Below are 13,550 nucleotides of genomic sequence, written 5' to 3' on the forward strand. Positions count from 1 at the left end.
GCATTCTTATTACTAAGCCACATTCTCACCCTTAAAAGACTTTTTAATGACACTGAAAACTTTACAGAATAAAAAACTGAGTTTTTAAAAAAAGATGCAAACAAAACTGTAATTCACTTAGAGCCTATCTGCAAAACTGCAAGAAAATGCACACAATTTGGACAACAATTATCTTCATATTATTAGAGAATACTTTTAATAAAATCTTATTTATAGGGGACTGGAAATATGGCCTAGTGGCAAGAGTGCTTGACATGAAGCCCTGGGTTCGATTCCTCAGCACCACAAATATAGAAAAGGCCAGAAGTGACGCTGTGGCTCAAGTGGCAGAGTGCTAGCCTTGAGCAAAAAGAAGCCAGGGACAGTGCTCAGGCCCTGAGTCCAAGCCCCAGGACTGGGGAAAAAAAATCTTATATATAATGAACATGCTATTAACTTGTAAACTATTCTGTTTTTGAAAAAATAATAATTAATTTTATTTTTTTTTGTTTATGTGGTACCAAGGAATAAAACCCAGGGGCTTATGCATGCACTCTATACCAAGCCACATTCCCAGCCCCAAATATTCTGCTATAAGTAACTTATAAATATATTCTCAAAAGACTAAAACTTGAACACATTCTTATTTTAAAAGACTAAGCCAGGCACAGGTGGCTCATGCCTGTAATCCTAGCTACTGAGGAGGCTGATATCTGAGGATCACAGTTCGAAGCCAGCCCAAGCAGGAAAGTTCTTGGGACTCTTATTTCCAATTAACCACAAGGAAACTTGAAGTGGAGCTGTGGCTCAAAGTGGTAGAGAGCTAGCCTTAAGCAGAAAAGCACCCAGTTCCTGAGTTCAAGCCCCACCACAAAAAAAAAAGACTATAGGATAATTTATGCAAAATCTTTTTGCCTCCCTACTCCCACATTATCTCCACACTCCCCAGCAAAAACCTAGTGTGCACCATCTTGTCAATTCCAGCTTCATCCACGGAAACACAGATCAATACAGACACTCGAAAACATGTGAGACTTCCCTTTACGTAACGCCTTGCAATCTGCAGAGAAATTTCCACGTGGACATATACAGATAGGCCTACATTCTTAAAAAAAATAAAACATCCACAACACAAAAAGCTCTTTTTTTTTTCCAGAAGTTTTTTTGAGTTCATGGCAAAGCTGGGCAGAAGATACAGAAATTTCTCATACAAACCCAATCCCACCCCTACATAGCCTCTCCCACTATCAGAATTCCATATCTACGGTATAGTTACAATTCATGAACCTACATAGACATCATTACCCAAGTCCATACCTACATCAGAGTTCATTCCTGCTGGTGGACATTCTATGAGTTTTGATAAACACAGTCACCATTAGCGGACAGTTACGAGTAATTCACTGCCCTAAACATCCCCTGTGCTCCATTTATTCATCCTTCCCTACACCTAATCTCTGGCAACTACTGACCTACTTATTGTCTTCACAGTTTTGCCTTACCAGAATGTCATGGTTGGAATCAGACAGTATATAGGTTTTTTTTGGACTCATTTTTTCACTTAGCAATATGTAAATCTTTTCTATAGTTTAAAAACTATTTTTTTGCAACACTAAATAATATTCCACCATATGGGTAGCCGACAGACTGTTCATATATTGAACTAGTGAAGAACACCTCGGTTGCTTCCAAGTTTGAGCCAGTCTGAGTAAATCTGCTATGAACATTTGTGCGTGGGGTTTTGCATAGATTCAGTTTTCAACTTACTTGCTAAGGAGCACATGCTAAGGAGCACGGTGCTGGTTCACATGGTAAGAGTATGTGTAGTTCTATAAGAAAACTGCTCAACTGCGTTCCAAAGCGACTCTACAGTTTTGTATTCCCAACAGCAACGGGTGAATGGTTCCTTTGCTGCACATCCTCCTGGCATTTGGTGTGTCTGGTGGCCATCCTTGAACCCTTGCAAACTTCTAATACATCGAGTAGCTAGAGATGTTATTCACACTGGTGATATTAAAATTTGCAAAGCATGGGGCTGGGAATATGGCCTAGTGGCAAGAGTGTTTGCCTCCTACACATGAAGCTCTCAGTTCGATTCCCCAGCATCACATATATGGAAAACGGACAGAAGGGGTGCTGTGGCTCAGGTGGCAGAGTGCTAGCCTTGAGCGGGAAGAAGCTGGGGACAGTGCTCAGGCCCTGAGTCCAAGGCCCAGGACTGCCCCCCCCCAAAAAAAACCCTAAAATTTGCAAAGCACTGATACCCCTCTGAGGGGCAAAACATTGTAAGGCTACCAACGGGAATTAACGGTACACACAATTTGACACTGCCACCACCTGGTGGCATGGCCACATTAAAGCTGTAGGTTTTGTACAGTACATCTTTGCCAGCTTGGCTGATCTGCAGGGGGGGATATCCTTTTAGAGAGCTGCCATTAGAAACTTGTACCTTTCACGAAACATGAAAGCGTTGGGGGGATGGAACAGGGAATTCTACAGCTGATCTTCATCCACCATGAAGTCCCAATAGCAAATAGAAGTTTGGAAGCTAATCCAAAACATAAAACAAATATAGGAGTGGAAATCTTAGTGCTTCAAATTCTATATAAAAACTCATGGGGGGCTGGGAACATGGCCTAATGGTAAAGTGTTCACCTCATATACATGAAGCCCTGGGTTCGATTCCTCAGCACCACATATATAGAAAAAAGCCGGAAGTGGCGCTGAGGCTCAAGTGGAAGAGTGTTAGCCTTGAGCAAAAAGAAGCCAGGGAGAGTGCTCAGGCCCTGAGTTCAAGCCCCAGGACTGGCAAAAACACACACACACACACACACACACACACACACACAAACAACAACTCACGGGATGGAAATGTGGCCTAGCGGAAGAGTGTTGCAGGCATATACCACTATGTCTGGCTTAAAAGGTATGACTTTTAAATGCATAAAGGTATCATTGGGCAGACTCTGTTAATTGCCCCTCCAAAGCTTTTATTTCTTTATAAAACTTCAATTATTGTTCCCATTAGAATGGCATTGTGCTCAGAAAGAATGGGTCCCTTCTCACAGCATAAACAGTATTGGCTTAGATTCTTCCTGGGTGAGAATACTCACAATGAGTTAAGACATAAAAGAACGCCTACTTGGGAAAGGGGGCATGTTGGGATTTTCCTCAAGAATTGAAAAAAAAAAAAGTTGGGATTTTTCTCAAGAATTGAAAAAAAAAAAAGCATAACAAGAAAGTCCACCTTTGTTCCTGCATTGGACATGTCAGGAGAAGAAATAGTAGTTGCAGTAACTACTTGTATTCAAAAAGGAAAAGCTTTCAGGATAGAAAGAACTGCCATTTTATTTGGGATGTTAAACTCCACATAAAATCACAGTAAAATCACAACAATGACTCCGAAGACAAGTATCTGGTCGTTCCTAATGAACCAAAATAGATGCTTCTACGGCCATTCTACTACTAAAAATCTACTTCATTATATTTCAGAAAAACCAGCAGATTAAAACAAGTACTATCATTTTTCAACGTCTCCACATGAAACTTTTCTTGTGCACTGAAGTCATTAAGTTACATGAAAAGATTCAGAAATGCATCTCTGTCTTAGGCCACACATTAACAAGCTATTTATTTCTTCACCCCAATCCAAATATTCACTTCAGCTTTATGAAAATAAACTATTATACTTCAAATTATTCTCAGTAAAATTAGAGATAATATCTTAATACATGTATAGAGGAAGAAAACGTTTTGCTTAATAGCAGAATGAAAACACATTGTAGGATAACATGTCCTCAATCTAACTTCAAACTTTTTTCTCCCATTACCATTGAAAAACAACAACTGCATATTCTTCTCAAGCTGGTCACCAGCTATTCACTGAATGTGACGGCCATACAGTTTTGTCTGTGGAAACAAGTGTGGGTTGGGGTCTGTGGAGTCAGAATACCTAGATTTGAATCCGCTGTTGCCATTTACCAATACTGCCATACAATCTCTTGGTGCCTCAATTTTCTCATGTGTAAAACAGAGCTAATAACAGTAGTTGCACTTCATACAGGTATAAAAATCTAAGGATTTAGAACATGACAAATACCTTTAAATTATATCTGGATTAATAAATATTTCCGTTTCTCTCTGAAAATCCTTTCTATTCATTAAAACGTACTCAACTTTCAGTTCAAAATAATAGTTTCTAAAGAAGTTCATTTTAACTATATTTTTTTAAACTATATTTTTTAAACTCTGTCTTTGCCTAAACTTGTGTAGCAGTTAGGATCCACAACAAAGATGAGTATTTGGCACTAATAATATGTTAAACATCATACAGTGAACTTTTTACAAGTTAATTAACTATGCAAAGTATATACATTGTTTTATCAAGTAAACTATGAATTCTCTGAGCACAAATCTCATATTCTGTTACATTTTACATTGTCCAAAGAGTTTTTACAACAATGCAGGCACAAAGCATGTACACAGTAAAATATCATACACAGTTGACTGTTCATTTGTTATCTTAGAAAATGTTAAATTTAAAGTTATAACCATGAGAATTTTAAACCATCTTTAATAATGACCAACACCTACAATCTGAAGGCAAGGGAGAAAAATGTTTCCTGATTTAATTTTCAGACCTACTATAAGAATGTCCATTCTCAAGAGACAAGTACATTCCTGCACATAATTAGAATCACTGGCAGAGCCAAAGCAAAACAGGAATGATTGGAGGGGGAAATAAAAGAAAAAAGAAAGATAATTAGGCATCCCTCTGACAACTGCCCCAATCTGGAAATAATTAACAGGAAACTCAAAGGAAGTTAACATTACGGTTCTGCAAAATGGAGAATAAGATGACCCTTCACTGAAACCTTGAATGTGGAATCTGGTTCAACATTGCTTTGTATATTTGTAAAATTCCACCATCATCTTGCAGCATTTTAAATCTCAAACACTCATATTTTTTAGGAAGTCAATCACACACTCCACCTTCTCTCTCATGGATATATCTTACCTTCAGCAGGTCATAGCAGATTAGACATTGTTTCATATAAAGCATGGACCTTAACTTCTACTTTCTGATCACCTTCAGAATGTAGAAAAATGGTGTGCACATAGTAGAGCCTCAAATATTTGTTCTGATTAAACAAACAGGTTTATATTATGTATTCCTGGGTGAGTACTGACATAGCTGAATGTGTAGCTACCATGTGCAGAATGTCTATGGAACCACACACTTAATCTTTTACAAACAGAGAAAGTTTTTCAAAAACTTAAGCAAAACTCAAAGATTCCACAGCTAGTTGAGAAGTGAAACTAAGATTACAACTGAGGGCTTAGAACAGCAGACATGAGACCTATGTGTTCACCTCTGACTTGATTTGCTGACTTACAAACAGGTGTATCAGAGAGCTTTAACCTCCAAGGCTTCTAATTGGGAGTGGAATTAGGGGTGTGCAACAAAATAAGCTAAGTCAACTCTCAGACAAGTAGGGAGATAAGTATTGTGACAGTAACTAATTCACGTGATACTTCTGGCAAATTTGGCTTAGGTCGTCAACCTCTTATTTAAACAAGCATGGTCGAAGAAATCCAGAGTACTGAAAAATTAAAATTAAAAACGGAGACAAAATGGATGACTTATCATACTAACAATTACACTGAATATAAAGAGTCTGAACTGCCTAACTAAAGGCAAAGCTAATCAGATTATCTAAAAATGCAAGACCTAACTATATGTTGTGTGTAGGGGGAAAAAAAAGATTAAAACTAAATAGCTGGAAATGACATACCATGTTAATCTTAATCAAAATAAAGTTCCCATCTAGTTGCTCTACACACCGTATAAACTGGAAAGCGCAAGTGCTTGCTTCTCCAGCTTTCGTGGTCATACCACTTTATAACACCATCAATATTGCATAAAGGCTACAATTTCTCCACTTCCTAACACTTGATATTTTTGTTGTTGTTGTTGTTGTGTATTTGTTTTTTGAGACAGAGTCCCTCTTTGTAGCTAGTCTGCCTTGAATTAGTAATTCTCCTGCTTCAGTCTCCCAAGTGCCAGATTGTAGTCTTATGCTGCCATTTGCTTCCTGTTTTTCTGATGCAACTATTGTAGTAGGTATGAGGTGATTTTTCATTGTAGGCCTCTATTTCTTATCTATCTATCTATCTACTGATTTGTTTTGTGCAGAAAGCTTTTTGTTTTTTCTTGTTTAGCTTTTTCCCTCAGGGCTGGTCCTCTACCACTTGAACCACACCTCTAGTTCTGGCTTTTTTCCCAGTTAATTAGAGATAAGAATGTCTTTGATTTGTCTTCGTGAGCTGGCTCTAAACAATGGTCTTCAGATCTCAGGCTCCTGAATATGCAGAATTATAGGCATGAGCCACCAATACACAGCTCCCTATTTCTTACTCTTTAACTACAATAATCTCCTAATTTTTCTGTTTCTTTGTTTTTTCTGGATACTAGGCTTCATCCTTCAATCCATTCTTTATACTGTTTCTAGGAAGTATCTGTCATCATATAATTTCTCTGCTAAAAGCTTTCACTAGCTTCCTATCCTTTTGTAGTAGGTCCACATTCCTAATCATACTGCAAATGGATCTTTAAAACAGGCCTCTGCTGACCTCTGTACCAATCCTCCTCCATCCCCTCCCTTGCTCTACTGTCCTACAGCTGACTCCATTCTGAATGAATAAATAAATAAGGGAGATCATGAAGTCTAGTAAATCAGTTTCAAAGTGAATAAAAAGGCAACGGAGGGGTTCATCTGATCAAAGTACAATATATGCATGTGTGAAATACCACAGCAAAAACTCCCTGTACAGAAATATATACTAGTTAAAAATCTAATAAAACAAATCTCTGTGTTACAAAGCAAATCCATTCTTTTTAACTTGTGGCAGCTTACCTGAGATTCTAGAACCTCCAACTTACGCTTTCTTGCATGAAGGGCTTTACTTGGAAAAGCCCAATAATAGTTGGAAGTTCCAATCCTCTCACAGTCAACCATCCCATCATCAACTAAACTTTGAAGGACTTCTTTTACAGACATAGCAGCTATGAGAGAGAAATTTGAAAGACACTATGTTAAGAAACACCATAAAAAAATTCAAAACAAGGAATTGGATAAGCATTTGTAAAACACTACATATCAAGAGTTAATAAGTTCATAAATGAGGAACACAAAATAATGTAATATGTGTGGTTAATAAGTATGAAAATTTCAACTCCTCCCCCTTAATTAAGGAAATGTGAGACAAAGAGATATACCATCTTGGGCTGGAGATATGGCCTAGTGGCAAGAGAGCTTGCCTCCCATACATGAAGCCCTAGGTTCGATTCCCCAGCACCACATACAGAAAACGGCCAGAAGGGGCGCTGTGGCTCAAGTGCAGAGTGCTAGCCTTGAGCAAAAAGAAAGCCAGGGACAGTGCTCAGGCCCTGAGTTCACAGCCCAGGACTGGCCAAAAAAAAAAAAAAAAAAAAAAAAGAGATATACCATCTTGATTACCACATAGGAAATCTAAAAACAAATAATAAAGGATCCATGACATGGGCACCCTGAACATGGATGGAGACATGTGTACTATGTATTTAAAATTTCAGATTCATGCTTGTGTTTTGTGGAGAAATCCCAGTTTTATAGATCCAGATAGAGTATATAATGAAATCTCAGGTAAGCTATTACAAGTTTAAAAGAAATTTTTTTTATCTTTTAAATGGAAACGATTTATTACTGTATCTTAGATGGGTCACAAACATCTTATCTTTTGGTTTCAAAAGCTAAATGAATATTAAAGGAAATAAAGGTTAAAATCTCATTCAACACACTATGCAAATTACTTTATGTATTGCATAAAACTTCCAACACTGAAAATACAGTTTATGTGGCTGAGTTTGTTTTGTTACATTTTTGTCATGTTTTATACTCAGATGGACATTTTAAGCACTCTGAACAAGTTAAACTTATAGGAATGTTTGTTAAAGTATTTTCAGTACACACAAAAAAAATGGAAATCAGGGGCTGGGAATGTGGCTTAGCGGTAGAGGGCTCGCCTAGAATACATGAAGCCCTGGGTTTGATTCCTCAGCACCACAAACACAAAAAAAGCCAGAAGTGGTGCTGTGGCTCAAGTGGTAGAGTGCTAGCCCTGAGCAAAAAGAAGCCAGGGACAGTGCTCAGGCCCTGAGCCCAAGCCCTAGGACTGGCAAAAAAAAAAAAAGGCAATCAGCCAGATAACTGTATTTTAAAAGCCACTATGCAATAATTTATGTTAAAAGAGAATAGTAATATCTAATGACATGGAGATAATATATTATATTGTATATTAATATACATGTATATAATATGTATACTTCTTGAACTCATTACCTAGGCACTATCCTTGAGGTTTGGTGTTCACGGTTGGTGCTCTACCATTTAAACCATTGGTTTAACCAGCACATTGGTAGTTAATTGGAAATAAGACTTTCCTGCCCAGGCTGACTTGAAATACAGGTCCTCACATCTGAGCCTCCTGAGTAGCTAGGGTTACAAGCATGAGCCATTGGCCTTTGACCATTTCTATGTCTTTGTTTTTTGCTTATTTTGTCCCTCACCTCCCAACAATGAACACATACTACTTTTTGCTTAGAAAACTAAAAGTTACTATGAGAAATTAAACAATAAATAAACATGCAAAGTTGGGGTTAAGACTGAAAAGCAAAAAGTTTTGAAAATAGCTGGGTTCTGGTGGCTCACACCAGTAATCCTAGCTAGTCCATGAGATTCTAATCTTCAATTAACCATTAGAAAACTGAAAGTGGAACTGTGGCTCAAAGTGCTACATTACTAGCCTTGAATGAAAAACCTCAAGGACAGGCTCTGCATTCAAGGCCCACAAACAAACAACAACGAAAAGTTTTGAAAATCACATTTCACAGATGTCAGAAATCCATAAACAATTCTTCCTTTCTAGGTACAAAGATATATATTCATTTTTAATGTCCATCTTAATTTCTTCCTAGAGTACTTCCCTAGCTATAATACAATTTATTAAAATTAAGGACTAAAACCCCTGCAAGTGTGAGCAATAATAAATCCTTCCTTCCAAGTTGTCTTGTCAAGTATTTTGTCACAACAATGGAAAGTCTGACTAAGCCATAAATGTAATTAAAAATTAAGTTAACAATCTCAAGATGAGATCATCCTATACTTAGAGTAAGTCCTAAAGCCAATGGCATGGGAGTACAGGATGAAGGGAGGGACAGAAGGAGGGAGGAAGACAGAGAGGAAAACACAGAGGGCAAGGCCATCTGAAGACTGAGTGAAGGATGAAAAGTCAGCCACATACTACTGGCAGCAACTAGAAGCTAGGAGAGAAGAAAGAGATTATTCTAAAATAAAATAAAAAAAATCTCTGAAGCAACTAGTCCTGTCTATACCTTAATTTTAAACTTCTGGTCTCCAGAACATGAGGAAATAATTTATGTTGTTTTTGTTACAAAGTTTGTGTGAGGGGCTGGGAATATGGCCTAGTGGCAAGAGAGCTTGCCTTGTATACATGAAGACCTGGGTTTGATTCCCCAGCACCAAATATATAGAAAACAGCCAGACGTGGCGCTGTGGCTCAAGTGGCAGAGCAAAAGGAAGCCAGAGACAGTGCTCAGGCCCTGATTTCAGGTCCCAGGACTGGCAAAAGAAAAAAAAAATGACAAAGTTTGTGTGAATTTATGACAGATGACTGTAGTATATTTTGTATGTATATGCATGTATATGCACACATCTGTCCTCTCTTTCCATTCTTCTAGAGTACATGTTCCAACACAAGACTTGTGGCCATGGCCGACAGACATCAACTAGGGGCTTTGCTCTACATTTTCCATCTCTAGAAAGTTATGCCTTCTATAAAGGAAGAGATTGTTCTGGAAAAGATGAAAGATATTTCCCACCATATCTTGGGTACTTACTAATGCCTTTCTCTTTGGGAGCAATCTTCTCCAAGTCTTTTAATTGAAACACATCTTTCTATTTAAAAGTATTGGGGGGAAAAGACAAAAATCACATATTTTCTACTATATACTTATATTTTCCATAATTATATTCATAAAACATTGTATTAAGAAACTATGCAAGCAAATGAATATACCATAAGAATTTTAGGGCTAGAAGAAACTTTAGGATTAGCTCATTCAATATCCTCTATATAACTTAAATGAACAGCTGTTTCCATGATCATACAGCTGTTTAAAGTGTGTGGAGATTGGAACATAAAGAACATCTGTCCACTGAAGTAGAAAACATGAGACCATTAGCGTCTCTGAAACTCTGATTTAAGAAAACACAAACCATAGTAGGGTATACAGTGGCAATCACTTGAGCCCAGAATTAGAGACTAGCATGAGTAACACAGCAAGACCCTATCAAAAAACAAAGCCTTATAGGGAAATACTTAATTTGACGGTCAGGAAAATATCTGCTGAATATTTCCTTCTACATGTAATAAGCCTTGGATAATAACTTGGACAATGAAAGCAAAATTGCTTGAAAAGAATAAAGTATTCAGTAATTAGAACAGAAATATTGTGATTATTGTTATAGAAATCTGGGAACCATTCCTTTCAAAATAAACTTGAAAAGGCAACTTCAATTGGATGGAAATTAAACTTCAAAAAATTAAAAACTTCTGCTCATCCAAAAGGGTACTAGTAGGAAATTGAAGAGACAAATACTTCCTAGAATAAAATATTTTGCAAAGCCAAGACTTGACAAAGGTCTGGTACTCAGGATATATGTAAATTTTCTTTGAAGTATAGCCAAGAAAAATTGATGGGTGAATAAAAAAAACTTTAAGTTTTTAAAAATATTTCTAAAACCTTGTGGACAAATCATTTATGATTAGAGGCAACATAATATATGGCGTTTTGTCAGTTCGTTTTCTGATTTGATTCAAAAGATAATATATGTTTGTGGGGTCCTGCCTGGGGCTGCCTGCCCGCTAGCCCCGCCTGCCTTTTCCAGGGTTGGGATAGGAAAGGGTGGCTCTAACCAGCCCCCCCTCCGCCTCAGACCATATGCGAGCCAAGATGGTGGCAGGCGGAACCCAGGGGGCGGTCCTGTGGGATGTGACAACCGCCCATAGAGGAAGTTCCATGATGTCACTGTGATGGGCAGCTCATAATCAGCCTATCCCCATGCCTAGTTCGCCACTCCAAATCCCTCCCCTTCCTGCTGGTCATCACTGCTATATAAACCCCACCCTGAGATTAAACGTTGGATTTCTGGGAAGTTTTTCCCGAAATGCCTGGCATCCTGAGTCCCTATTTAAACGTAAGGGGACTGGGTGGGCATTATTCGCGACTACACATGTCCTCAACTTTTCACAGCTAGGGCACGCCTTAGCCTTTCCCCCGCGGGTCGGGAGAAATCGCGTGAGGGCCGAGGGTCCTACATATGTTCATTATAGGCAACTGAGAAAACAGACCATAAAACAATATTCACTTGTTTTCCTACTCATCCGTTACTACCTCCAATCATATGGCAATGTTTTCTTAGATTCTGCATTTCGTATTTAACATTACATCATAAGCATGTTCTCATGACATGTACTTAAAAGAAGGTCACTATTCACATCTAGCCAATGCTGGAAGAGCAGTATTTGATTTTAATGGAAATTTTGCTTGCCAGTAACAATCAAGTTTGAATCCAGGTTCCAAATTCTGAATCTCAGAATCCATTCTTTCCACTGTGCATCATATGTCGATTTACTTTGAATTGCTAAAGAGATAATGTTTGTCAATGTTAGTCTGATGCTGGATGAACCTACCATATCCTATTCATGGGAGAATGCATGAATGAATAAATTTAAAAAATAATTTACATTACTCTTCTCAAATCTACCTTTACTTTGCATAAAAAATAATGGAATAAATAAATGAGCAACAACTTATTAAGCTGCAATGTAGGGAATATATGAATTAAATCAATTAATCAATATAATTAATTCAGAACTTTGCTGAAAAACTCAAATTATTAAAAAAAATGTTTAGGCTGCCCGTATTCAGTATGTCTCTAGTATCTCTCTGTCATTGGCAGTAAAGTTTAATATTTTTCAGTCACAAACAGCCAATTTTTTTTTTTTTTTTTTTTGCCAGTCCTGGGGCTTGGACTCAGGGCCTGAGCACTGTCCCTGGCTTCTTTTTGCTCAAGGCTAGCACTCTGCCACTTGAGCCACAGCGCCACTTCTGGCCATTTTCTGTATATGTGGTGCTGGGGAATCGAACCCAGGGCCTCATGTATATGAGGCAGGCACTCTTGCCACTAGGCCATATCCCCAGCCCACAAACAGCCAATTTTGATATTTGAGACAACAATATTCTAAAGGACATAATAACTTCACTGGCTACTCTCCTTAGATTTCCACTGCCTGGTAGAAATGAAAGAATTAGGTCTGTGTTTCTTCCTCCAAAACCACAGAAAAAAAATATTTCATCTCAACAGAAGAAATTGTCGTAATTTTCACAAACAAACCATCCATTTGTTTCCTTAATGATATCTATCACTGTTGTATTACAATATCCTATTCTGGATCCAATGGCTTTAAGGAACAATAAAATTACACTTAGCAATTTAAAGAAAAAACAAAACCACCAGACTGTTTTACTTATCTTATTTTTTTTTTTTTTGCCAGTCCTGGAGCTTGGACTCAGGGCCTGAGCACTGTCCCTGGCTTCTTCCCGCTCAAGGCTAGCACTCTGCCACTTGAGCCACAGCGCCGCTTCTGGCCGTTTTCTATATATGTGGTGCTGGGGAATCAAACCCAGGACCTCATGTATATGAGGCAGGCACTCTTGCCACTAGGCCATATCCCCAGCCCTTTACTTATATTATTGAAAATCTGCATCATCAAAATGAATTTTTTTTTTACCAATTTTAGTATTTTATGTTACTACTTCTTCACATCTGTACATAATGAAAGTAGCCAGCAGTCGAGGGCCAGTATGTAAAAGGTGTGGTCAAGCCATATAAAGTTAACTTGTTTAGGTATAAAGACTGTTTATTTGAATCTGCAGACAAAGAAAGGACACTATAGAGCAGGGTGGTAGAGAGAGTAGGCTCCAGTCAGGTGCTGGGTTTGAACCTTAGCTCTGCCACAGAGAGGAATTGAAACTTTCAACTTATTTCCTGTTAGCAGGCACAAATGTCTGGAATAAATTAAAGAGGCCTGTGTACGATTATGTATATGTTATTCTTTAGACAGTATTTTTGGACTCCTTGCTTTGAATTATTTTAAGAGCCAGGACTGGCTTTTTAGACACTGTGTCTCAGGAGTCCTAACCTGTAAAAAGAGGAAGATAACAAGCATAAGACCTCATAGGGCTGAGGTGAGGTTGAAATAAGATAATCTACATAAAGTGCTTAACTCTGGTTGGCACCTAGCAGTACTCAATGAATGCATAGGAATTATTAATTATTTTCAAACAGGAAGGACACACTCAGATATATGCATTAGGAAAATAATTCTGGTGCCAGTATATAGGGCAGTCTGGACAAAAGACTACTAACAAAAGATAATATTCTGTC

The 13,550-nt window shown here is 37.9% G+C and overlaps 1 protein-coding gene across 1 annotated transcript in view; it reads right to left on the reverse strand.

The window, feature by feature from the left end:
- The window catches only part of Mnd1 (meiotic nuclear divisions 1), a 37,894-nt gene that overhangs the window by 18,065 nt on the left and 6,279 nt on the right, over positions 1-13,550 (reverse strand). The window contains exons 3-4 of the mRNA XM_048333549.1: positions 9,938-9,995; positions 6,897-7,045 (exon numbers count right to left, since the gene is read on the reverse strand). Of these exons, the coding sequence (XP_048189506.1) occupies positions 6,897-7,045; positions 9,938-9,995 (207 nt within the window). The remainder of the gene's footprint in view (positions 1-6,896; positions 7,046-9,937; positions 9,996-13,550) is intronic.

The sequence above is a fragment of the Perognathus longimembris genome, chromosome 24, assembly GCF_023159225.1.
Source record: "Perognathus longimembris pacificus isolate PPM17 chromosome 24, ASM2315922v1, whole genome shotgun sequence".
Lineage (NCBI taxonomy): Eukaryota > Metazoa > Chordata > Mammalia > Rodentia > Heteromyidae > Perognathus > Perognathus longimembris.